This window comes from Astyanax mexicanus, chromosome 8 (assembly GCF_023375975.1).
Source record: "Astyanax mexicanus isolate ESR-SI-001 chromosome 8, AstMex3_surface, whole genome shotgun sequence".
NCBI lineage: Eukaryota > Metazoa > Chordata > Actinopteri > Characiformes > Acestrorhamphidae > Astyanax > Astyanax mexicanus.
In genome coordinates, this window is record NC_064415.1 from 5420482 (window position 1) to 5444881 (window position 24400).

The following is a 24400-nucleotide window of genomic DNA, read 5'->3' on the forward strand; positions in this document are numbered from 1 at the left end:
TGTGATGAGTGGGGCTGAGGTAGGGTTGCCAGGTCCAACAAAAATACTCCAAAAACTCAAAATCAGTCTAAAACCTGCCCTTCAGAAGCTTAATTTAGCCCAAAATATCTGTCTGTCACACATTTGAAGCAAATGGAAAAATAACTATGAGTGAACGACTTAGTATTTAGTTTATAAGGGATTTATTATCAGTATTGCTATTTATCTTAAAGTCATTAATAATATTGTAACATTAATGTTTTATTTGTTGTTTTATAACAGTTTTATATCCCAGTCAAGAACATTTAATAGTAATATAATTAGCAATAATGTAATTAGGTACTTTTTTTTCCTTATTTTTTCTGTTTTTTCCCACTCCTGAACTGTTTTCTCTCCTCTTTAACAGTTTTTTTAATTGCCTTGTGATTTTCAGTTACATGGTGAATTTCTCTCTTTCTCTCTCTCTCTCTCTCTCTCTCTCTCTCTCTCTCTCTCTCTCTCTCTCTATGGGAAGTAAATTCTGCCAAAAATAAAACTGAAATGAAAACACTAAAATAAAAAATGCAAATACAGTTTTGCGCTTTTTTTTCAATTGTGTGAAAATATTGTAAAATAAAATGAAATCACTTCATTTGCAATACATTTTATTTTCAATTAAGCATAGGTTATATGTGACAATAAATAAATAAAAAATATAAAAAAGGCTATTTTTTGCCTTTTAATTTTCATTACCATACAGGTATTTCACAGTCAAATCTAAAATAAAAAAGCTCATTCTAAAAAGAAAAATAAAAGCTTTAATTTGGCCTTGCCTTTTTGTGATGAACTGCATAGTAAATGTCAAAAATAAAATCTAAATGCAATGGTAACATTTTTATTTATTAGTCCTTGCAATGGGTTACGTCCCATAGTTATGTTCTCCTGGTTCTTACTGTTGTAAATCAAAGAAGATAGAACTTGCCCCCCAAAAAAGCACCCACCACCCCTGATTTTTTACCCGCGACTTGATTTTCAAACAAGCCAAATTTGGCGGGAAAACCGCAAACCTGGCAACTCTGAGCTGAAGGAACTGTATAGGGGAAGAAGCTGAAGATCTGAAATCATCAAGTCTGATCTGCAGGAGAGAGAGAGATAAAGAGAGAAAGAGAGATAGAGACCTGAAAAGAGATAAAGAAGGACGACAAAGAGTCTGATGATCCTAAACCTGAGTGATGATCAATAATCAATACCCAAACCCCCAACTGAACCGCTCACAACGTTCCGCCACTTCATACATTAATCACCAACTAATACATTCATCACCAAACTCAACAGCAGATTCAGCATCACAGCACAGCGTCCTCCTATCATCTACTGGTGATTACTGCACTGCACTGGAGCATCATCACAACCTTCAGGAACCTGCTGACGGTGATTATCTACTGTAGTAAACTTTACAGTACGAATACAGTAGAGTTTAGATTCTCTGCCCGACCCGATACCCAAGAAAATGATCTGTGAGGTAATTGTGTGTTTTTAATTCTATTTTTATTTAATATAAAGATATGGAGTGATAATCACAATATAGCAAAGTAACAAATCAAACTGTGCTTTAAATAAAAAAGTTGCACTAGTTAGAATGTTATAATCACACAGCTCTGGGTCTCACGCACACGTGAGATCCTCTATTTGTTGCATTACGCACTTGACTTGCAGCACTGTGTGTATCTGTTCTTAATAAACATTTTTATTAAATAATAGATCTATGCTTCTTCAGTGTTGCAATGTTAATTAACATTATTCTGAACAGATTTATATTATTGAAACAGCCTGAAAATTATTTAAAAAGCTCAGTTTTAACAATTTACTTACTAAAAAAAATGTGGAGTTTAAATCGGGCTCAGGCTCATAATGACAGTTTATGGGTCGGGTTGGAACGGGCTGGATATTTTTGCCTGATATTTTTTTTATATTTATATATTTATATTCATATTTTTTAAACTCTAGCATACAGTACATTTAATCACAGTCCTTATAAAATACTGTATTAAATCATTCTCATCACAGTTATGCAATTATTATCACATAAATAGAGTGCTGTACTTTTACCACAGCAAATATTAGAATATTTTAAAAGGCATTACTGCATTAATTTGAACTTAAACTTCTGAATGATAAAATAACTATATAGTGTAAAATAAAGACAATGTTTTAAGTACAGCTATGTTATTGAGTACAGCTGTTTTTTTCTGATACCTCATACATGAACGTTTATATTAAAATCAGTAATCAGTGCACACTATGTAAATAAATGTTAATATATTTTAAACTAATTTTAAATGTTTTTTTATCAGCACCAAAAGCTGTTCCTCTATGGTGTCACTCAAACAACCGTATGAACAGTCTTCATATTTAAGAGTAAAAATGAGCACAAAATTAACCTCAGCCAAATAAAACAGCACAAAGCAGTAAACACAACTATTGTACAACCGATTTTGGGGTGTTTTGGGTTTTTTGTGTGTTTAATACTGAATCTGAGCTGAAACACAGTGTGTACTGAACTTCTGCTAAATCTGAGATCCAGACTTTACTGGTTAGAAGATCCTATGGAGTAAAGAAGACCAGAGATATAGCTAATTAGTACTTAACAATAACAAGAATAAAAAGGTAGATAGTAAAAAATACCACTAACTAAGACATTGTACAAAAAGTAAACTAAATACTAACTAAAAATAAGTAAATAATTAAATAAGATATTAAGATATTAACTAAAAGTAAGTTTAATTATATTGAATCTGTATATTTTAATACTGAATAAACACATGCAGTAATCATTAAACATCTAAAAAACATGTAGATTCATTAAACATATAAAATATAATAAAACACCACAGACCTGCAGATCTCACAGTTTATTCAGGAATGATTTAATACAGAAAATAAAAGGGGAAAACTACCACCATTATGAACAAAAACTTAACAGAAAATTATCTTTTAAACAGATATAAAGAGAATCTTTGTGTAGAAATTGTTAAGATTTTATTTAGATATTAATTTGTTAAACAGAAACTAGCTTTTGTTACCCAAAATCTACTTTTAATCTACAATCAGATTTTTTGTTCTGACTCAACAAATTAGATTCTGATCGAGTAAATAAACAATAAAGCTCATTTATAATGTTGAACAGGAGTGATGATCAGTGGAGCTGAATTTTTACCTCCATCATTGAGCTCAGGACTGAAGTATGGATAGAGTTTCTCAGTGAAAGACTGACCAGTGAAAGAGTAGATATGAGATCTGACCTCAACATCATAGAAGGAGACCAGACCCTCCTCATAATCCACAAACACCCCCACCTTCTGGGGAGCCTGATTTAACCAGAGGAGGACACGAGGAGATTCCAGAGCTTTATATTCAGTTTCATTCCTCAACCACACAGTCCAGTATCCATTCTCAGGACTCAGTATAATCCTTCCCTTCCTGTTGCTGGACTCTCTGGTCACTCCTAATGTCCACTTAGTCTTCCCACTGACCTGAACCTCATAGTAAAATCTTCCTGAGGAGAAACCCTCCTTTCCCAGAACACAGACACAAGGATCAAATCTCTCTGGATTATCAGGGAGATTCTGTTGTTTGTCTCCAAGTTTAACTTGTTTTTCATCATCAGACAGGATGAGAAAAGGATTTGCTGTATCAGGATCCAGAGTCACGTCCACTGAGAGAGAAACACAGTTTAAACCCATTTTAATCAACATACTGTAAGAAATAGAGAATCATACAGACTGAATCATGTGATCAGTGAAAGCCCCACCCACCTGCATACTGCTGAATTCTCTTCAGTTCTGTTTGAAAAAGAATAAAGACTATTAGATTCTAAATTCAGGTTTATTAAAAACCTGAACAGTAAACACTTACCACTCTTACCAATCTTCTCCATCTCCTGTGTGAGATGTTCCTGAAGCTGAGACAGAGCTCTCCTCAGACTCTCCACACTCAGAGGAGTGTTAACACTGACGTCAGTCCAGTTCTTGGTGTGTGGGGGTCTGCAGAGGGACGGGTAAATCTACAGTACAGCAGGAGAGAGGAGAAACCCCTCAGCATGGGCAGTGCTGTCCTGTGATGGACTGCATTACTATTGAGAAACAGAGGGACTCTGACCTGTAGGAGGTGGAGGTGGTCCTCAGTGTGGGAGATCTGCTCCAGCTCAGTGTCTCTCCTCTTTAGCTCAGTGATTTCCTGCTCCAGCTCTTTAATCAGCTCTTCAGCCTGCCTCTCTGCTGCTTTCTGCTTCTCCTCCATCACCTCCAGCAGCTCAGCCTGGCTTCTCTCAATGCAGCGCACCAGAGCCCTGAAGATCTCCACACTGTCTGCTTTCTCCTTCTCTCTGATTTTCTAAAAGGAGACAACAATAAGAACAATAACACTGTTTAAAGAGCAGCTTTCATATTTAAAATGAGTTTAAACGCTATAGAATCTCACTTTATTGAGTTCTACAGAGTGTTTGATCTCCTGGATCTTCTTCAGTCGCTCCTGGATCATCTGCTGAACTTCTGCCTGTGTCTTCTCCAGCTGAGTCTGTGATAAAGAGACACATTATGATCAGTTATTCTTAGGAAAAATAGGAGAATAGTAAAATTAGTGTTAATAACTCTCTGTCTAAACATCTCTCACCTTCTTCTCTCCACTCTCCTCCTCTATAGGAACAGTACTGTGAGTCCGGTGGTCTCCCTCAGTACAGAACTGACACACACACGTCTGGTCGTCTCTACAGAACAGCTCCAGGGGTCTCTCATGTTTCTGGCAGATGTAGTCCTCCAGGTTCTCCACAGGATCCATCAGCTTGTGTTTCTTATATTTGGGTGTAGTTTTATGAGGCATCAGATGAGTGTCACAGAAAGAAACGCCACAGTCCAGACAGGACTTTACAGCCTCCAGCTTCTCCTCACTACAATAGACACACAGCACCTTCTTAGATTTGGAGGTACATTTCTCTGGAGCTCTGCTGGACTTCTCCTGAACTGACTTCTTAAACTCAGAAGCCAGTCCAGAGATGAAGGTGTTCACACGGAGCTCAGGCCTTTTGGAGAATTCTTCTTTACAGACTGGACACTGGCAGTGTGAGCTGCTGTTCCAGCACTTTCTGAGACAGACCATGCAGAAGTTGTGTCCACATGGAGTAGAGACTGGATCAGTGAACACATCCAGACAGATAGAGCACTGGAGCTGATCTTCAGACAGGAGACTGCTGGAGGAAGCCATGACTGACTGAGGAGACACAGAGAAGCAGCATGAAGGTGATCTGAGAGCACAGAGATCATTTCAGAATAATTCTTAGTCAGTGAATGAAAACAATTTCACACTTTTCACCATCAAACCCATCCAGCTGCTGATCATCTCCACATTCCAGCTGTTAAAGCTGAACTCTGGGACTGAACTAAAGTGAACAGCTTGAGCTGGAGAAAAGAAGTGAGCGTCTTACAGCAGTTTAAACACGTAGAAGAGCAGTGAATGTAAAAAAATTAGCTGAACAGAAGGAAGCAGAAACAGGAGGAAGATTAAGAGACATTACTATGGCATCATATTTTACTGCCAATAGTCGAGAGCGAAGTTTTTGAATGTAAGAGTCTGTTTCATGCAGCGCTCACAGATTTTATTTGCTCACGTGTAAAATATAGGTGCGCTCTCACAAATTTACCATGCTCTCTCTCAGATTAACTCTCCTCTTGTACGAAACATCACACGCACTCTCAGATATATCATATCTGGGATATATCATATATCTAGCTTTGAGCTAATGCTACAGCACACAGAACTCACATCCAAGCGCAGCTGCAGAGATCAGCAGGGGACTCTTTTCGGCACAACACCAGCAAACTCCGGCAGTATGTTTACAGTATATTAAACACAGCTGATCCAACTAATGAACTAACTGACCTCTGTGAGGAGAGCTGGTTGTGTCACAGCAAAAAAAAAAAACTAACCCAGCAATAAAGAGTTACTCCAAAACCAGCTTTAAACACTGTAGCACGTTTTACCATTTACCTTTTTTTTATTTGGTGAAATAAATCTCAATGTTTGGTCTTTCTGGCTCGTTGTTTCAGTACATTAAGCCACGTTAAGATTCATCCTTATAATGTCTTTCAGTGGAAAAAAAACTCACATTAAGCCATTCTACATGTTTTACAGGACAAGTGTTTTAGACTCTGTAGTTCTTCAGTTAGCTGGGTTAGCTCTGTGGTTCTGGAGTAACTCTGTCCTGCTAGTTTTACTGCTGTAACACACAGCTCGCCTCAGTGAGGGCAGTTAGTTAGTTGATTAGTTGTTAGTTGATAATTTGAGTCATGTGTTTAGTATGTAATTAGTATAAACTAATGACCGTAATTAAATACTAAACCCGCAGGGAAGCGCTGCTCCTGAACTGAGAACCACTTTCTCTTATTATCTGCCTTTTAAAGCTCTAACACAGACTACACTGCTCAACATCACCATACTGATAGAGTTTTCACCTGTTTAAATACTTTAATGATCCTCTGTGAAGAAGAAGAATAGTGCAAAACGCGATCCGACCGGAGTTCGCTGGTGTACTGCAGAATCGAGTACTCTGGCATTTCCTGCCACAGATAAGCGTTAGCTTAAAGCTAGCATTTTTTCTCATTACAACTCTTAAACGATCTCATAATTCAGAGGATCTAGTGATGTATAGGAGGAAAATGTACACAGAATAAAACGTACAGAGTTCTGAACAGATTTATTTACCACAGAATGTGATAGAGGCGAGTTTTTGAGAACTTTCAGACACTTATAAGCCATACGAGAACTACAGAATGACGCACGACCTCAGCGGTCTATTTAACTGGTCAAATCCTTTTGCCACTTCTGATTGGCTGGAGACTTTTGGCAGCTTTGTTGCAGTAAAAATCGCTCCGCGAGCACACAGGGAGAGGGGGTTGGATCTCTGCCTGACGGGAGACGGGCGGCAGTGGTGGGTCTTCGTGACGTCACCCGCCAGACACTTTTTCATCGACCCGGCAGTGCCAGGCACGTACCCGGCAGTACTAAAAACTGACAGGGGGCTTGCTGACAGTACGCCGGCAGTTTTAAAAACTGTCAGGTAGCTTCCTGACAGTACGCCGGCACTACTAAAAACTGTCAGGTAGCTTCCTGACAGTACGGCGGCACTATTAAAAACCGTCAGGGGGCTAGCTGACAGTAAGACCGGAGTCAAGCTATCCGCGCTTCGGAAATTCTCAGTCAAGTCATCCGCGCTTTAAATTTTGATGCGCGTATACGTGCGATTTTACGGTAAACAGCCGCGCAGGCGGAGAGCACGCTTAAAAAACACAGAGAACGGGAGACCGACACGTTTCAGTCTATTATATTAATTCAGACATACATTAAGCCCAGAAACGAGAAAAAACGGATTAAAATAACTCACCTCACTGTATATTTTGTGCAGTACATTATCTATTTGATATAATATCCCATCAGTGTTTAAGAGAGAGAGAGTTTTATATTAATATTACTTTTTTCAATCCATGCTTCAAATTAAAATTTCTCATGAGTTTCCCAAAAAACCAAAACAGATCCAGTACCTTGTAAAAGAGTCCATCATAGACTATCACTTCTGCAAGTGTGGGCAATTTTTACTGTATGGTTTATTTTATATTAATAAAAAAAGTGTATGCGTGTTTAAAATTAAATTTTTCATGATTTTCCCATAATGCCAAAACTGGTCCACTACCATTTGAAAGAGTACAACATAGGCTGTCACCTCTGCAAGTTTGGGCAAATTTCACTGTATTTTTTATTTTATATTATTATTATTATTATTATTATTATTATTATTATTATTGTTTTTTTTATTCATGTTTAAAATTAAATTTCTCATGATTTTCCCATAATGCCAAAATAGATCCACTACCATTTGAAAGAACCTATGCTATGACTCCTGCGAGTTTGGGCAAATTTCACTGTTTTGTTTATTTTATATTAATTACAAAAATATATAGATATAAACATATATATATAGTATATGCATATTTAAAATTAAATTTCTTGTGATTTTCCCATAATGCCAAACCAGGTCCACTACCATTTGAAAGAGTATGTCCTAGGCCATGACTCCTGTGAGTTTGGGCAAATTTCACAGTTTTGTTTATTTTATATTAATTACAAAAATATATAGATATAAACATATATATATAGTATATGCATATTTAAAATTAAATTTCTTGTGATTTTCCCATAATGCCAAACCAGGTCCACTACCATTTGAAAGAGTCCATCCTAGGCTATGACTCCTGCAAATTTGGGCAAATTTCACTGTTTTGTTTATTTTATATAATTTTTTTTTTTTTTTTTTTTTTATGCTTAAAATGACATTTCTCATGATTTTCCCATAATGCCAACACAGTTCCATTACCATTTGAAAGAGTCTGTCCTAGGCTTTGACTCCTGCAATTTTGGGCAAATTTCACTGTATTGTTTATTTTATATTAATTTATTAATTTTTTATGCTTAAAATTTAATTTCTCATGATTTTCCCATAATGCCAAAACAGTTCCACTGTTAGCATTTGATGCCAAAACATAGGCTATCACCTCTGCAAGTTTTGGCAAATTTCACTGTATTGTTTATTTTATATTATTATTATTATTTTATTCATGTTTAAAATTAAATTTCTCATGATCTCATGATCTCTACAATTTGAAAGAGTCTGTCCTAGGCTATGACTCCTGCAAGTTTGGGAAAAATTCACTGTATTGTTTATTTTATATTATTTATTTATTTTTATTATTCATGCTTAAAATTAAATTTCTCATGATTTTTCCATAATGCCAAAACAGGTCCACTCCCATATGAAAGAGTCCAGTTTTTAAAACTGCCGGCGTAATGTCAGCAGGCTCCCTGACAGTTTTTAAAACTGCCGGCGTACTGTCAGGAAGCTCCCTGACAGTTTTTAATAGTGCCGGCGTACTGTCAGGAAGCTCCCTGACAGTTTTTAAAACTGCCGGCTCACTGTCAGCAAGCTCCCTGACAGTTTTTAAAACTGCCGGCGTACTGTCAGGAAGCTCCCTGACAGTTTTTAATAGTGCCGGCGTACTGTCAGCAAGCTCCCTGGCAGTTTTTAATACTGCCGGTGTACTGTCAGCAAGCTCCCTGACAGTTTTTAATAGTGCCAGCGTACTGTGAGCAAGCTCCCTGGCAGTTTTTAGTAGTGCCGGCGTACTGTCAGCAAGCTCCCTGGCAGTTTTTAGTAGTGCCGGCGTACTGTCAGCAAGCTCCCTGGCAGTTTTTAATACTGCCGGCGTACTGTCAGGAAGCTCCCTGACAGTTTTTAGTAGTGCCGGCGTACTGTCAGGAAGCTCCCTGGCAGTTTTTAGTAGTGCCGGCGTACTGTCAGGAAGCTCCCTGGCAGTTTTTAGTAGTGCCGGCGTACTGTCAGCAAGCTCCCTGGCAGTTTTTAATACTGCCGGCGTACTGTCAGGAAGCTCCCTGACAGTTTTTAGTAGTGCCGGCATACTGTCAGGAAGCTACCTGACAGTTTTTAAAACTGCCGGCATACTGTCAGCAAGCTCCCTGACAGTTTTTAATAGTGCCGGCGTACTGTGAGAAAGCCCCTTACTGTCAGGAAGCTCCCTGGCAGTTTTTAATACTGCCGGCGTACTGTCAGCAAGCTCCCTGACAGTTTTTAATAGTGCCGGCGTACTGTGAGCAAGCCCCCTGACAGTTTTTAGTAGTGCCGGCATACTGTCAGGAAGCTCCCTGACAGTTTTTAATAGTGCCGGCGTACTGTCAGCTAGCCCCCTGACAGTTTTTAATACTGCCGGCGTACTGTCAGCAAGCTCCCTGGCAGTTTTTAATACTGCCGGCGTACTGTCAGGAAGCTCCCTGACAGTTTTTAGTAGTGCCGACATACTGTCAGGAAGCTACCTGACAGTTTTTAAAACTGCCGGCATACTGTCAGCAAGCTCCCTGACAGTTTTTAATAGTGCCGGCGTACTGTGAGCAAGCCCCCTGACAGTTTTTAGTAGTGCCGGCGTACTGTCAGGAAGCTACCTGACAGTTTTTAAAACTGCCGGCGTACTGTCAGGAAGCCCCCTGACAGTTTTTAGTAGTGCCGGCGTACTGTCAGCAAGCTCCCTGGCAGTTTTTAATACTGCCGGCGTACTGTCAGGAAGCTCCCTGACAGTTTTTAGTAGTGCCGGCGTACTGTCAGCAAGCTCCCTGGCAGTTTTTAATACTGCCGGCGTACTGTCAGGAAGCTCCCTGACAGTTTTTAGTAGTGCCGGCATACTGTCAGGAAGCTACCTGACAGTTTTTAAAACTGCCGGCATACTGTCAGCAAGCTCCCTGACAGTTTTTAATAGTGCCGGCGTACTGTGAGAAAGCCCCTTACTGTCAGGAAGCTCCCTGGCAGTTTTTAATACTGCCGGCGTACTGTCAGCAAGCTCCCTGACAGTTTTTAATAGTGCCGGCGTACTGTGAGCAAGCCCCCTGACAGTTTTTAGTAGTGCCGGCATACTGTCAGGAAGCTCCCTGACAGTTTTTAATAGTGCCGGCGTACTGTCAGCTAGCCCCCTGACAGTTTTTAATACTGCCGGCGTACTGTCAGGAAGCTCCCTGACAGTTTTTAGTAGTGCCGACATACTGTCAGGAAGCTACCTGACAGTTTTTAAAACTGCCGGCATACTGTCAGGAAGCCCCCTGACAGTTTTTAGTAGTGCCGGCGTACTGTCAGGAAGCTACCTGACAGTTTTTAAAACTGCCGGCGTACTGTCAGGAAGCCCCCTGACAGTTTTTAGTAGTGCCGGCGTACTGTCAGCAAGCTCCCTGGCAGTTTTTAATACTGCCGGCGTACTGTCAGGAAGCTCCCTGACAGTTTTTAGTAGTGCCGGCGTACTGTCAGCAAGCTCCCTGGCAGTTTTTAATACTGCCGGCGTACTGTCAGGAAGCTCCCTGACAGTTTTTAGTAGTGCCGGCGTACTGTCAGCAAGCTCCCTGGCAGTTTTTAATACTGCCGGCGTACTGTCAGGAAGCTCCCTGACAGTTTTTAGTAGTGCCGGCGTACTGTCAGGAAGCTACCTGACAGTTTTTAAAACTGCCGGCGTACTGTCAGGAAGCCCCCTGACAGTTTTTATTACTGCCGGGTACGTGCCTGGCACTGCCGGGTCGATGAAAAAGTGGCTGGCGGGTGACGTCACGCAGACCCACCACTGCCGCCCGTCTCCCGGCAGGCAAAGATCCAACCCCAACTGCACACAGGGGGAAGTTAAGTGCGCGCGCTCTCTCAAAACATTAAGAGCAGACAGATGGTACACGAGAATGATATATCTGAGAGCGCGCGATGTTTCGTACAAGAGGAGAGTTAATCTGAGAGAGAGCATGGTAAATTTGTGAGAGCGCACCTATATTTTACACGTGAGCAAATAAAATCCGTGAGCGCTGCATGAAACAGACTCTTACATTCAAAAACTTCGCTCTCGACTATTGGCAGTAAAACGACGCCATACATTACCAGCTTCACTTCTTCTCCCTCGTCCAGGTGTTTCTGCTCCTTCAGAGTTTACCTGTGGAGTTTACCTGACTGAAAGAGCTTCAAATGAGAGATTATGTCCTGCTGAAAGAAGGAGCTCAATTCTGTTTATCAAGCAGCTTCGCTTAACTCTCGTTTCTCCTCAGTGACGTCACGAGACCACGCCCACCACCTCATGAGGATGGGTTGATGCACCTCCATGTTTTAACCAGCAGGTGGAGCCTGAACTTCACCAAAAATCTCTTAATGGAATTAAACTAAATGATCAAAGTTTTGAGAGATAAATAATGAACTCATCCTTTGTAAGAAGGTGTTTTATTGATAGTTTTGAAGAGTTTGGGTGTTTAGGTTTTATCCAGTAATGTTCTGGTGGAGATCTCTAGTCAGACTCTGGTCAGAACCGCTTGTAAAATGAAGTATTGATGAATTCAGTCACAGTTCAATAATTACTCTCTAAATAAACTCTCTGCTTCTTGTGTTCAGCTCTCATTCTCTCAGTGTTGGTTCTACTGGTCGGTTCATGCTGGGAAAGGGTGTGCTAGATATAGAGAGGGTTCTAGATAGGAGAACACAGCAGGTAAGAAGTTCAGAGAGTGTACAGCAGATTATAATGTATCTAAATAGAATGGAACATTGTGTAAGAACTGGTTGTTAGAAGGTAAAAGCTGAAGGTCTAAAGTTTGGATGATGGATGTGATGATGGACAGCAGCATCTGGAGATGAGGTATCTTCTTCACTGGTAATATGCTTTTTGTAGCTCAGTTATGTCTGTGGATCTGTGGATGGCCCCAACAGAAGATCAAAGATGTTGAGGTGAGGAAGCTCTCATAGATCATGGAGTTTCAGAAGATCAGAGGAAATGATAAGAACATCTGCTGAAGAAGATACAGACTGTCACTTTCAGAAGCAGCATCATGATGGAATAAGTCAGAGCTGTTCTGGTCCAGAGGAGGAGGAGCTAAACAGAAGGAGCAGGAAAGCTCTCTGAGCTGAGGGAGCTGTATAGGGGAAGAAGCTAAAGATCTGAGATCATCAAGTCTGATCTGCAGGAGAGAAAGAGAGAGAGAGAGAGAGAGAGAGAGAGAGAGAGAGAGACCTGAAAAGAGATAAAGAAGGACGACAAAGAGTCTGATGATCCTGAACCTGAGTGATGATCAATAGTCAATACCCAAACCCCCAACTGAACCACTCACAACGTTCCCCCACTTCATACATTAATCACCAACTAATACATTCATCACCAAACTCAACAGCAGATTCAGCATCACAGCACAGCGTCCTCCTATCATCTACTGGTGATTACTGCACTGCACTGGAGCATCATCACAACCTTCAGGAACCTGCTGACGGTGATTATCTACTGTAGTAAACTTTACAGTACGAATACAGTAGAGTTTAGATTCTCTGCCCGACCCGATACCCAAGAAAATGATCTGTGAGGTAATTGTGTGTTTTTAATGCTATTTTTATTTAATATAAAGATATGGAGTGATAATCACAATATAGCAAAGTAACAAATCAAACTGTGCTTTAAATAAAAAAGTTTAGAATGGTATAATTGTATAATGGATAAGAATGGTATAATCGCAAACAACAAAATAAAGCGTCTTTGAGTTTCCTGAAAAGCGCTATAAAAATAAAATGTATTATTATTATTATTATTATTATTATTATTATTATTATAATCACGCAGCTCTGGGTCTTACGCACACGTGAGCTCCTCCATTTGTCCGCATTACGCACTTGACTTGCAGTGTGTGTATCTGTTCTTAATAAACATTTTTAATAAATAATAGGTCTATGCTTCTTCAGTGTTGCAATGTTAATTCACATCATTCACATCATAAAAAAAAATATAATTCTGAACAGATTTCACTCATTGAAACAGCCTGAAAATTACTTACTAAAAAAATGTGGAGTTTAAATCAGGGTTCAGGCTCATAATGACAGATTATGGGTTGTGTTGGAACGGGCTGGATAATTTTGCCCGATTTAAAATCTAGCATACAGTACATTTAATCACAGTACTTATAATATACTGTATTAAATCATTATTATCACAGTAATATTAATGTAATCACAGCAATAGACTGTTGTCACGGCCTCGCTCTGTTCCCCTGTGTTTCAGCGTTTCCTGGTGTTTCCCCAGTATTTTTCCGTCATGTGTCTGTAATTTGTAGCTCCGCCCTTTCCCCAGGTGTTCAGTGTTTCATGTTATTATATATAGTACCTGTTAGTCTATGTTTATCCGTAGGTCTTTGCACCTTCCTCTGTCGTTTGTCTAGCCACGTTTGCTTAGTTAGTTCACGTTTTTTCGTCTACACTACGCTTATTTCTTGTTTATTTCTAGTTCTCTGTATTCCTACGTTTATTTCCTGTCACGTTTAGTTCCTGTCTGTTTCCTTGTTTATTATCTGTATATATATTTACATATTTATTCCTTATATATATATATCCCTAGCCCTGTTTGTTTATTATCTGTTTAGTTTAGCTCCTTGTTGTTCTCCTAGTTTGTTTTATTAGCCTTCCTGTCTATTTATGTTATTATTATCTCTGGTTTGTTTTGGTTTGTTTCTTGTTTATTTATGTATTAAAGTCTGTCTTACCCGCTTTTACGTCCGCCTCCCGTCTGGTCCCTCATTACAACTGTTGTACTTTTATCACAGCAAATATTAGATTATTTTAAAAGGCATTATTTAATTGAAATGTAACAAAGTTTAAAATTCATAATGAAAAAATAATTATATACTATAAAATAAAGACTATGTTTTAATACAAAATTCTTTTTTTTACACTTTAAAACATTAAGTATTAAGCTGTTTTTCTGATACCACATACATGAACTTTTATATTAAAATCAGTAATCAGTGCACACTATGTAAATAAATGTTCATATATTTTAAACTAATTTTAAACATGGTTTTTATCAGCACCAAAAGCTGTTCCTCTATGGTGTCACTCAAAGAACCATATGAACAATCTTCATATTTAAGAGTAAAAATGAGCACAAAATTAACCTCAGCCAAATAAAACAGAACAAACAGAGTGAAAGCAGTAAACACAACTATTGTACAAAACCGATTTTGGGGGTTTTTGGGGGTTTTTGTGTGTTTAATACTGAATCTGAGCTGAAACACAGTGTGTACTGAACTTCTGCTAAATCTGAGATCCAGACTTTACTGGTTAGAAGATCCTATAGAGATAAAAAGACCAGAGATATAGCTAATCAGTACCTAAAAATAACAAGAATAAAAGAAGTAGACAGTAAAAAAATACCACTCAGCTAAAAGTAAATTAAATATTAACAAAAACAAATTGAACAATTAACAAAGATATTAAGATATTACCTAAAATTATTTTTTATTCTATTTAGATTTATATTAATTCACTGGTGAACTTTAGCTAAAAGCAGATTTCCCCAGTTGACTCTTGATACCTGTTTATTTCAATATTGATTAAAACACATTCAGAAATTATTAAACATCTAATAAACATTTAGATTCATTACATACATACAACATATAAAATATAATAAAACATCACAGACCTGCAGATCTTACAGTTTATTCAGGAATGATTTAATACAGAAAATAAAAGGTGAACACCACCGACATAATGAACAAAAACTTAACACAACAATCTTTAAAACAGATATAAAGAGAATATTGATAATATTTTATTAAAATATTAATTTGTTAAACAGAAACTGACTGAATTTATTTATCTACAATCTGATTTTTAATTCTGACTCAACAAATTAGATTCTGATCGAGTAAATAAACAATAAATCTCATTTATAATGTTGAACAGGAGTGATGATCAGTGAAGCTGAATTTTTACCTCCATCATTGAGATCAGGATTGAAGTATGGATAGAGTTTCTCAGTGAAAGACTGACCAGTGAAAGAGTAGATATGAGATCTGACCTCAACATCATAGAAGGAGACCAGACCCTCCTCATAATCCACAAACACCCCCACCTTCTGGGGAGCCTGATTTAACCAGAGGAGGACACAACGAGAATCCAGAGCTTTATATTCAGTTTAATTCTGCAGCAACACAGTCCAGTATCCATTTTGCTGATGTGAACATTAGTTTGTTGATTATTACTTGAATCGCTGTCGATTTTGGATCTGTATGAACTGTTTTACTGATGTTTTACTGATTTCGTCTTCATCTTCGTCTTCGTCCTCTGAAGACAGGATCTTAGGACGATGAAGTTCTATTTCGTCTTCATCTTCGTCTTCATCTTCATCTTCGTCTTCGTCCTCAGAAGACAGGATCTTAGGACGATGAAGTTCTATTTCGTCTTCATCTTCGTCTTCATCTTGATCTTCGTCTTCAGAAGACAGGATCTTAGGACGATGAAGTTCTATTTCATCTTCATCTTCGTCTTCATCTTCGTCTTCGTCCTCAGAAAACAGGATGACATTAGGATGAGCTGGAGCAGGATCCAGAGTCACGTCCACTGATAAAGAAACACAGTTTAAACCCATTTTAATCAACATACTGTAAGAAATAGAGAATCATACAGACTGAATCATGTGATCAGTGAAAGCCCCACCCACCTGCATACTGCTGAATTCTCTTCAGTTCTGTTTGGAAAAGAATAAAGACTATTATACTCTACATTTAGGATTATTTAAACCCGAACAGTAAACACTTACTCATCTTAGGAATCTTCTCCATCTCCTGTGTGAGACGTTTCTGAAGCTGAGACAGAGCTCTCCTCAGACTCTCCACACTCAGAGGAGTGTTAACACTGACGTCAGTCCAGTTCTTGGTGTGTGGGGGTCTGCAGAGGGACGGGTAAATCTACAGTACAGCAGGAGAGAGGAGAAACCCCTCAGCATGGGCAGTGCTGTCCTGTGATGGACTGCATTACTATTGAGAAACAGAGGGACTCTGACCTGTAGGAGGTGGAGGTGGTCCTCAGTGTGGGAGATCTGCTCCAGCTCAGTGTCTCTCCTCTTTAGCTCAGTGATTTCCTGCTCCAGCTCTTTAATCAGCTCTTCAGCCTGCCTCTCTGCTGCTTTCTGCTTCTCCTCCATCACCTCCAGCAGCTCAGCCTGGCTTCTCTCAATGCAGCGCACCAGAGCCCTGAAGATCTCCACACTGTCTGCCTCCTCCTTCTCTCTGATTTTCTAACAGGAGACAACAATAAGAACAATAACACTGTTTAAAGAGCAGCTTTCATATTTAAAATGAGTTTAAACGCTTTAAAATCTCACTTTATTGAGTTCTACAGAGTGTTTGATCTCCTGGATCTTCTTCAGTCTCTCCTGGATCATCTGCTGAACTTCTGTCTGTGTCTTCTCCAGCTGAATCTGTAATAAAAAGACACATTATGATCAGTTATTCTTAGGAAAAATAGGAGAATAGTAAAATTAGTGTTAATAATTCTCTGTCTAAACATCTCTCACCTTCTTCTCTCCACTCTCCTCCTCTATAGGAACAGTGCTGTGAGTCCGGTGGTCTCCCTCAGTGCAGAACTGACACACACACGTCTGGTCGTCTCTACAGAACAGCTCCAGGGGTCTCTCATGTTTCTGGCAGATGTAGTCCTCCAGGTTCTCCACAGGATCCATCAGCTTGTGTTTCTTATATTTGGGTGTAGTTTTATGAGGCATCAGATGAGAGTCGCAGAAAGAAACGCCACAGTCCAGACAGGACTTTACAGCCTCCAGCTTCTCCTCACTGCAGGAGTCACACTGCACCAATTTACGTTTAGAGGAACGTTTGTCTGGAGCTCTGCTGGACTTCTTCTGAATTGACTTCTTGAACTGAGCAGCCAGTCCAGAGATGAAGGTGTTTATAGACAGTTCAGGTCTTTGGGGGAATTCTCTCTTACAGACTGGACACTGACAGTGTGAGCTGCTGTTCCAGCACTTTCTGAGACAGACCATGCAGAAGTTGTGTCCACATGGAGTAGAGACTGGATCAGTGAACACATCCAGACAGATAGAGCACTGGAGCTGATCTTCAGACAGGAGACTGCTGGAGGAAGCCATGACTGACTGAGGAGACACAGAGAGAGAGATATATATATATAGGTGATGTTTTCATCGACAAAGGTTGCTAGGAACCTGGGTGTTGTGGTTGATGACCAACTCTCCTTCACGCACCATGTGGCCTCAGTTGCTCGGTCCTGCCGCTTTGCGCTCTATAACATCCGAAAAATTAGACCGTTCTTGACGCAACAGGCCACCCAACTCCTGGTGCAAGCGGTCGTCATCTCACGCCTTGACTACTGCAATGCCCTGCTAACTGGCCTCCCGGCCTGTGTAGTAAAACCACTCCAGATGATCCAGAATGCAGCAGCACGTCTGGTCTTCAACCAGCCAAAACGGGCACATGTCACCCCGCTGCTCATTGAGCTCCATTGGCTACCAGTTGATGCTCGCATCAAATTCAAAACTCTTACAATCGCCTACAAGGTGATGTCAGAACAGGCTCCTTCCTACCTGCACTCGCTCCTGAAGGCTTACGCTACCTCCCGGCCGCTGCGTTCCTCCAATGAACGTCGCCTCGCTTTGCCAAACATTCACACAAAGCAATCCAGACTGTTCTCATACAGAGTTCCCCAATGGTGGAACAAACTACCTTCCACTACCAGATCAGGAGAATCTCTCGCTATCTTTAATAAACTCCTGAAGACAGAGCTCTTCAAAGAGCACTTACTCTCTTAACACCTCTAACACACTAACTACTTCTAACCTCATTTCCTTCTTCCCCTCCTTCACTCCTCTATCCTATTATTCCCCTTTGACCTCCTTTTATCCCTATCCAAAAATGAAGAAAAATATGATATTTAATATCTGGCTGTGTTTATGAATAGTTATAGGTTCAATATAGACACCCAATATACCATTTTAAAGCTTAGAATCTCTGTTTTTTAGTTATATAGCCTATTTAGCGGTATCTCCTTTCAGAAAATAAACATTTAGGGCGAAATATGCCTTGGTTATGAAAATATTAAATCATAATTTTCATATTTCCGTTTATCGGACGTCCATATTTGCTCGAATGCGGACATGTTATACACCATTCGAACCGTCTGGCTCTCCGGATTCCGAAACTGTGCTCCGTTTTAGTGTAGGATGTCCCTGAATTAGAGCTGAAAGAGCGCGTTGCAGCGCGTGTTCCGAGTTGAAAAATGCACAGGTTTGGTCCTGTATTTACCTACAGTCACTCCCCCCCCCCCCCCCCCCCAACACCCATCAGCGCGTCCCCCACTCTCTTACCTTCAAAAAGAGCCCAGACTCAAGAAAATCCATCAATCCAGTCTCCTATAATCCACAGTTATATCCACCCCGCGCGAGGAATAATGTGAAACGGAATCTTAACTTTAATTACGAATTAAAAGCATTTTATTCGACGCTGCTCCGATTCTGGCCCACAGCCAGACAGGGCGGAGCCTACTGGACATGACGGTATGAGAATGAGGTCTCTCAGCCAATCAGGTGGCGAGCTCGGCCAGCTGAAAGGCTAAGGAAGAGAGATGCTTGGCCATAGAAACTTTCTCTAATAGACTTTCCACTCAGCAGAACAACCGCTCTTAAAGAGACAGTGCGGATTTCTGTTTGTATATGAGTAGACCACACAAAAACCCAGAATTTACTGCAAAATGAGTTATAAAAGTGGTATTTTTTATTCTTATAAAGTTTCCAGTCCTTTGGAGAAAGAAAAGACCATTACTGGTTCAAATCACTATAACTTCTAACCAGTAATAGGTAGCAGTTTAAAATTTTATATGATGATTGTAAACACATTATAGTAAAATATAGAGCTGTCAAAACCCTTGTTCCATATAAATAGTTAATTTTATGTGTCTGAAAATAAAAAAAAATAATAGAAAATCTGAAAAGCGCCTAAAAATTTTCCTGGTTTTTACCATATTTTGGCCATTACATGTTCAATTGAATAATTAAAATGCCTTAAATGAATTGTGTAAAGGCTTCTAAGTAATATTAATTCATAGAATTGACTCTAAATAATTTAATATTGGAATGATAAGCCTTCAAATGTGAGTATGTAATTTCAGGCGGAAAATGGTAAAAATAGGCTTGGAGCTTAAGAGGTTAAACTTATTTTACATTGTACTTGACTATTGTAAGTCGCTTTGGACAAAAGCGTCTGCCAAATGTAATGTAATGTAATGTAATGTAATGTAATGTTTTCAGGAAGTGTAATGCCTTCATGGTTAACCTTTCAAATACGAACACAGACATTGCAGATCACACTATTGAGCCATTACAGAAACTCTGATTTCTTAGCGAAGATTTAGTTCCTCTCAGAAAGACTTAAAACTGAAACTGTCTTGTTGAATTAAAGTTTAAAGACAAAAGTTCAACGGATAACCAAGTAACTCCAAGTGAACAAAGTGACAACAAGAGTCCCTCAACCTGAAGGAGAACTCACCAGCCGGTTTCACTTTTCTTTCTTTCTCTGCTTTTCTGCTTCTTAGATCAGATCCAACAGATTTAGCTCCTCTAAGAAAGTATTAAAGCTGAAGCTGAGTCCTGCTCAAAGGAGACGGATTCTGTTTATGAAACAAGTTCACTTTGGTTTCATTTCTCCTGAGTGACGTCATGAGGACACACCTGTGCTCCAGGTACTCAAACCAACACCTGTAAATTTCCACTCGTCAGTGTAATAGGAACACTGTTAAATGCTACAGTATATTCCTACAGTACAGCAGACTGCAGTTTCAGGACTGAAGCCCTATAATCCTACATTCTATACTGCTGTATAGTACATTTTGTAGCTAGCTAACAATATGTGGACGTTTACTTGGTATAGGAGGCATGTTGGAGATTGTACCTCACAAACATTAGCACTGGAGCTATGATGCTAATGTAGCTAACGATCTTCATAGTTAAGAGTAAAAATGAGCAAAAAATGACATCAGCTAAATAAAACAGCACAGAGTGAAAGCAGTAAACACGACTATTGGACATTTAAGATGTTGGGGTTTTTGTGTGTTTAATACTGAATCTGAGCTGAAACAAAATGTGTACTGAACTTCTGCTGAGTCTGAAATCCAGACTTTACTAGTCAGATCCTATGAAGATAAAAAGACCAGAGATAAAGCTAAACAGTACCTAAAAAAAAATATATATATATATATATAAAGTATATAGTAAACAGTACCACTAACTTAGACATAATACTAAAAGTAAATTAAATACTAACTAAAACTATGTAAACAATTAACTAAGATAATAAGATATTGACTCAATGTAATTTTTATTATATTAATATTTATATCAAATCAATGGTGAACTTTAGCTAAAAGCAGATTTCCCCAGTTGACTCTTGATACCTGTTTATTTCAATATTGATTAAAACACATTCAGAAATTATTAAACATCTAATAAACATTTAGATTCATTAAACATATTAAATATAATAAAACACCACAGACCTGCAGATCTCACAGTTTATTCAGGAATGATTTAATACAGAAAATAAAAGGTGAACATCACCGACATAATGAACACAAAATTAACAGACAATGATCTTTCAAACAGATATAAAGAGAATATTTGTGTTGAAATTGATAAGATTTTATTTAGATATTAATTTGTTAAACAGGAACTGACTGAATGTTCCCCAAAATCTACTTTTAATTTAGAACCTGATTTTTTATTCTGACACAAAAAATGAGTTTATGTTAAAGTAAATAAACAATAAAGCTCATTAATAATGTTGAACAGGAGTGATGATCAGTGGAGCTGAATTTTTACCTCCATCACTGAGCTCAGGACTGAAGAATGGATAGAGTTTCTCAGTGAAAGACTGAGCAGTGAAAGAGTAGATATGAGATCTGACCTCAACATCATAGAAGGAGACCAGACCCTCCTCATAATCCACAAACACCCCCACCTTCTGGGGAGCCAGTTTCAACGTATATATGTAGATAATTAAACACAACTGAATTAAAGCAGTGTTACAGTATGCAGCTCTAATCAATATATCAAATAAATCAATAACCATTCATCATTTAGTAAATATATATAGATAGATCGTGTTGTCGAGGTTAAGGTTACTGCATGTTAGATAGGTGCAATAACAGGATTCATGTGGGCGGAGCTTAGCTGTCAGGTACATGTTACATAGAACCTTTAACTAGACCTTCTGTTCTACACCAGATCTCACCACTATGATCTCCCAGTCTCTTCAGAGACAGCTTTAACCAGAGCTACACACCAATTAATGCAAACCTTTAGTTTAAGTGATTTAACAAGCTGAAAATAAAGGTGGACAACATGAACAGTGTACATGTAAATTTCTTTATTTGATTTATTTCTAGAATATCAGTAATGATAAAGATAAATGGTAGCAGAACTTCATTATACACAGATCAAACATAACATTATGATCACCTTCTTGTTTCTACTACATTTTTACATCAGGGCTCTAGAGTGCGACCAATTTGGTAGCACATGCGACCTAATTTCTCAATAATACAGAACTCCACTGTGATATAATTTTATTTCATCATCACTCAGAATCTGACCAAGGCATAACAGGGATTCATTTAGCTCAGAAATACAGTTAGCATGGCCATTTAGCCATTAGCCGCTAGCCATCTCCATAAACCCCAGCGGTCTGTTAGCCTAGCTAGCATTGGGCCGTCAGCTGCAGTCTGGTTTTGTGATGGTAATAAGTAACTCAAGTGAACTACAGTCATAATTCACATCTTATTTCAAACAACAGATCCTACCCACTCTAACCAGCACTAAGAAATCAATCTTTTATTAAAAAAACACAAAAGTGATTCATTCAGCCCGGAAACACAGTTAGCGGTTAGCCATTAGCTATAGAAGCTAATCCACTATCTACTATGTGTCATAATAAAAGTCTTCAGATCAGCTTGTAGACTTACACTTGTGAAAAGAAGAAATCTATTTTATTTTATTTTGACTTTATTAAGTACACTTTTGATCAAAATATGGTCAAATATCTAAATTCTCTTAATAATTGCATCTAATTTTAAGTGTTTTAGACAGGGCATAGATTATTACTGCAGCGTTTTCACATTTCAACTAGCAATGTAAAAATGTCTTAGAGTGTAGTTACTCTTTAAGACGTATTTGAGTAACCGCTGACATGTGTGACTTTTTTTCCTATAATTCTTTATAAATGAGGTAAATAAAGGTGCATCAAACTATATAAAATTGGTCTTGGGTCATGAAAGATGATCCATATGATACTGAGCTATTAGATGTCCGGTTTGAACACTTGCACTTTTACATTTTATTTTTATGTAATTAATCTTAAGTGATTTAAGCTTAAATTTAAGACCAGTAAAGCTACAGTATGGCTCAGCTTGACCCACCATGCCTTTAAAACTAACAAAGAACAAAACAAACATCCTGACTTTTTCTAAATTTCCTTTGGGATAAATAAAGTTTCTATCTATCTATCTTTATATACCAATACATTTTCCATATATTACCTTTCTGCTAGAATTGTGCTTCAAATAAAGAACTTTATGCTGTGCAGATTGTTAGTTAATTATTTACAATTCAATATTGGCTAGCTGGACAAAAATGTCAACCTTTGAACCTTGAAGTCAGTGCACCTAACATTTGTGTTGATGCACCTAAGAAAAGCCTTGTATATCCATTTTTTCAGCTCCACTGATCATATTAGGACACTTTGAGGTTGTATAAGAATTACAGACTGCAGTCCTGTATCTGTTTTTCTGTATACTTTATTATTATCCTCCTTTCACCCTGTTCTGGTATATGCTACTGGTTTCCTTTTGTCACCTGCATCAGATTCTAAACCCCGACTCTGGCCTACGAAGCCAAAAACAGACCAGCTCCTTCCTACCTGATGGCAATGATGGTCAAAGCCAGATCTGTACCAAGAGCTGTTAGAGCTTCCAATACGGCTCGGCTAGACCCACCATCCCTTTAAAACGAACAGAAAACAAAACAAACATCCAGACTCTTCTCTGTTCTAAAGGACCAAGGTGGAGGAATGAACTTTAACTGGTTGTCAGAACAGCAGAGTCACTTGCAGTCCTCAAACGGTGACTGAAGAATCATCGTTTCAGAGTTCCTAAACTAATCCTAAAAAAAAATCTTCTTGAGTTCTAAACATAATCAAAGTTTTGTGTATCTCTTGATCCAAGTCTCTACAAACTAGCTATGATTTTGTGTAAGTTGCTCTGGATAAGGGCGTCTGCTAAATACCATAAATGTAAATGTAAATGTAGAGGAACTTTTTTTTACTGTATTGTAAACACCTCAGCTTGGTTGTAAGGATTTCTGAATTAGAACTTAAATGGATACGTTTAAAAATCTCAGGAGGTTTTTGTAATGTGAACACTGTCCCTTTAAGAGCCCTTTACACTAAGTGCACTGGCGCTATGATGAGAGTGTAAAGAGTGTAAATTAGAGCTGGACCTAGCTCCTCTCTTTTTTTTATTTTATTTCTGTAAGTAACGCCATAAATGTGCTTTGGTGCTGCATTATTTCATGTATGAACTAATAAATAAGTAAGTGTAATAGTGCCAGAGTGAGTCTGAGTGCAGCTCTAATCAATATATCAAATACATCAATAATCATTCATCATTTAGTAAATATATGTAGATAATTAAACACAACTGAATTAAAGCAGTGTTACAGTATGCAGCTTTAATCAATATATCAAATAAATCAATAATCATTCATTATTTAGTAAATATATGTAGATAATTAAACACAATCTCAGTAGAACAGTCTTACAGGTAGATACAAATACAAAATGAAACTAAAAGATGATGAAAGTTTGGAGATATATATAATGAGGTCATCTGTTGTAAGAAGGTGTTTTATTGATAGTTCTGAAAATTCATGTTTAGTTTCTTTCTGTCATCCAGAAAATAAGAGGTGGTTGACATAATGTTGCT

The 24400-nt window shown here is 38.4% G+C and overlaps 2 protein-coding genes across 3 annotated transcripts in view; one reads left to right on the forward strand and one right to left on the reverse strand.

Moving 5' to 3' along the window:
* The window catches only part of LOC125803775 (E3 ubiquitin-protein ligase TRIM39-like), a 109098-nt gene that overhangs the window by 33875 nt on the left and 50823 nt on the right, over positions 1 to 24400 (forward strand). The window lies entirely within an intron of this gene.
* On the reverse strand, positions 2866 to 5406 carry LOC125803779 (nuclear factor 7, brain-like). 2 transcript variants are annotated; one of them, XM_049481978.1, is made up of 6 exons: positions 4630 to 5406; positions 4438 to 4533; positions 4117 to 4350; positions 3883 to 4021; positions 3774 to 3800; positions 2866 to 3673 (listed from the first exon to the last, which is right to left on the reverse strand). In XM_049481978.1, the coding sequence occupies exons 1-6, from the start codon at positions 5215 to 5217 to the stop codon at positions 3126 to 3128; spliced, it is 1632 nt and encodes a 543-aa protein (XP_049337935.1). In that variant the 5' UTR covers positions 5218 to 5406; the 3' UTR covers positions 2866 to 3125. The 2 variants fall into 2 exon arrangements, with proteins under 2 accessions (XP_049337935.1, XP_049337934.1); XM_049481977.1 differs by having other exon boundaries at positions 3874 to 4021.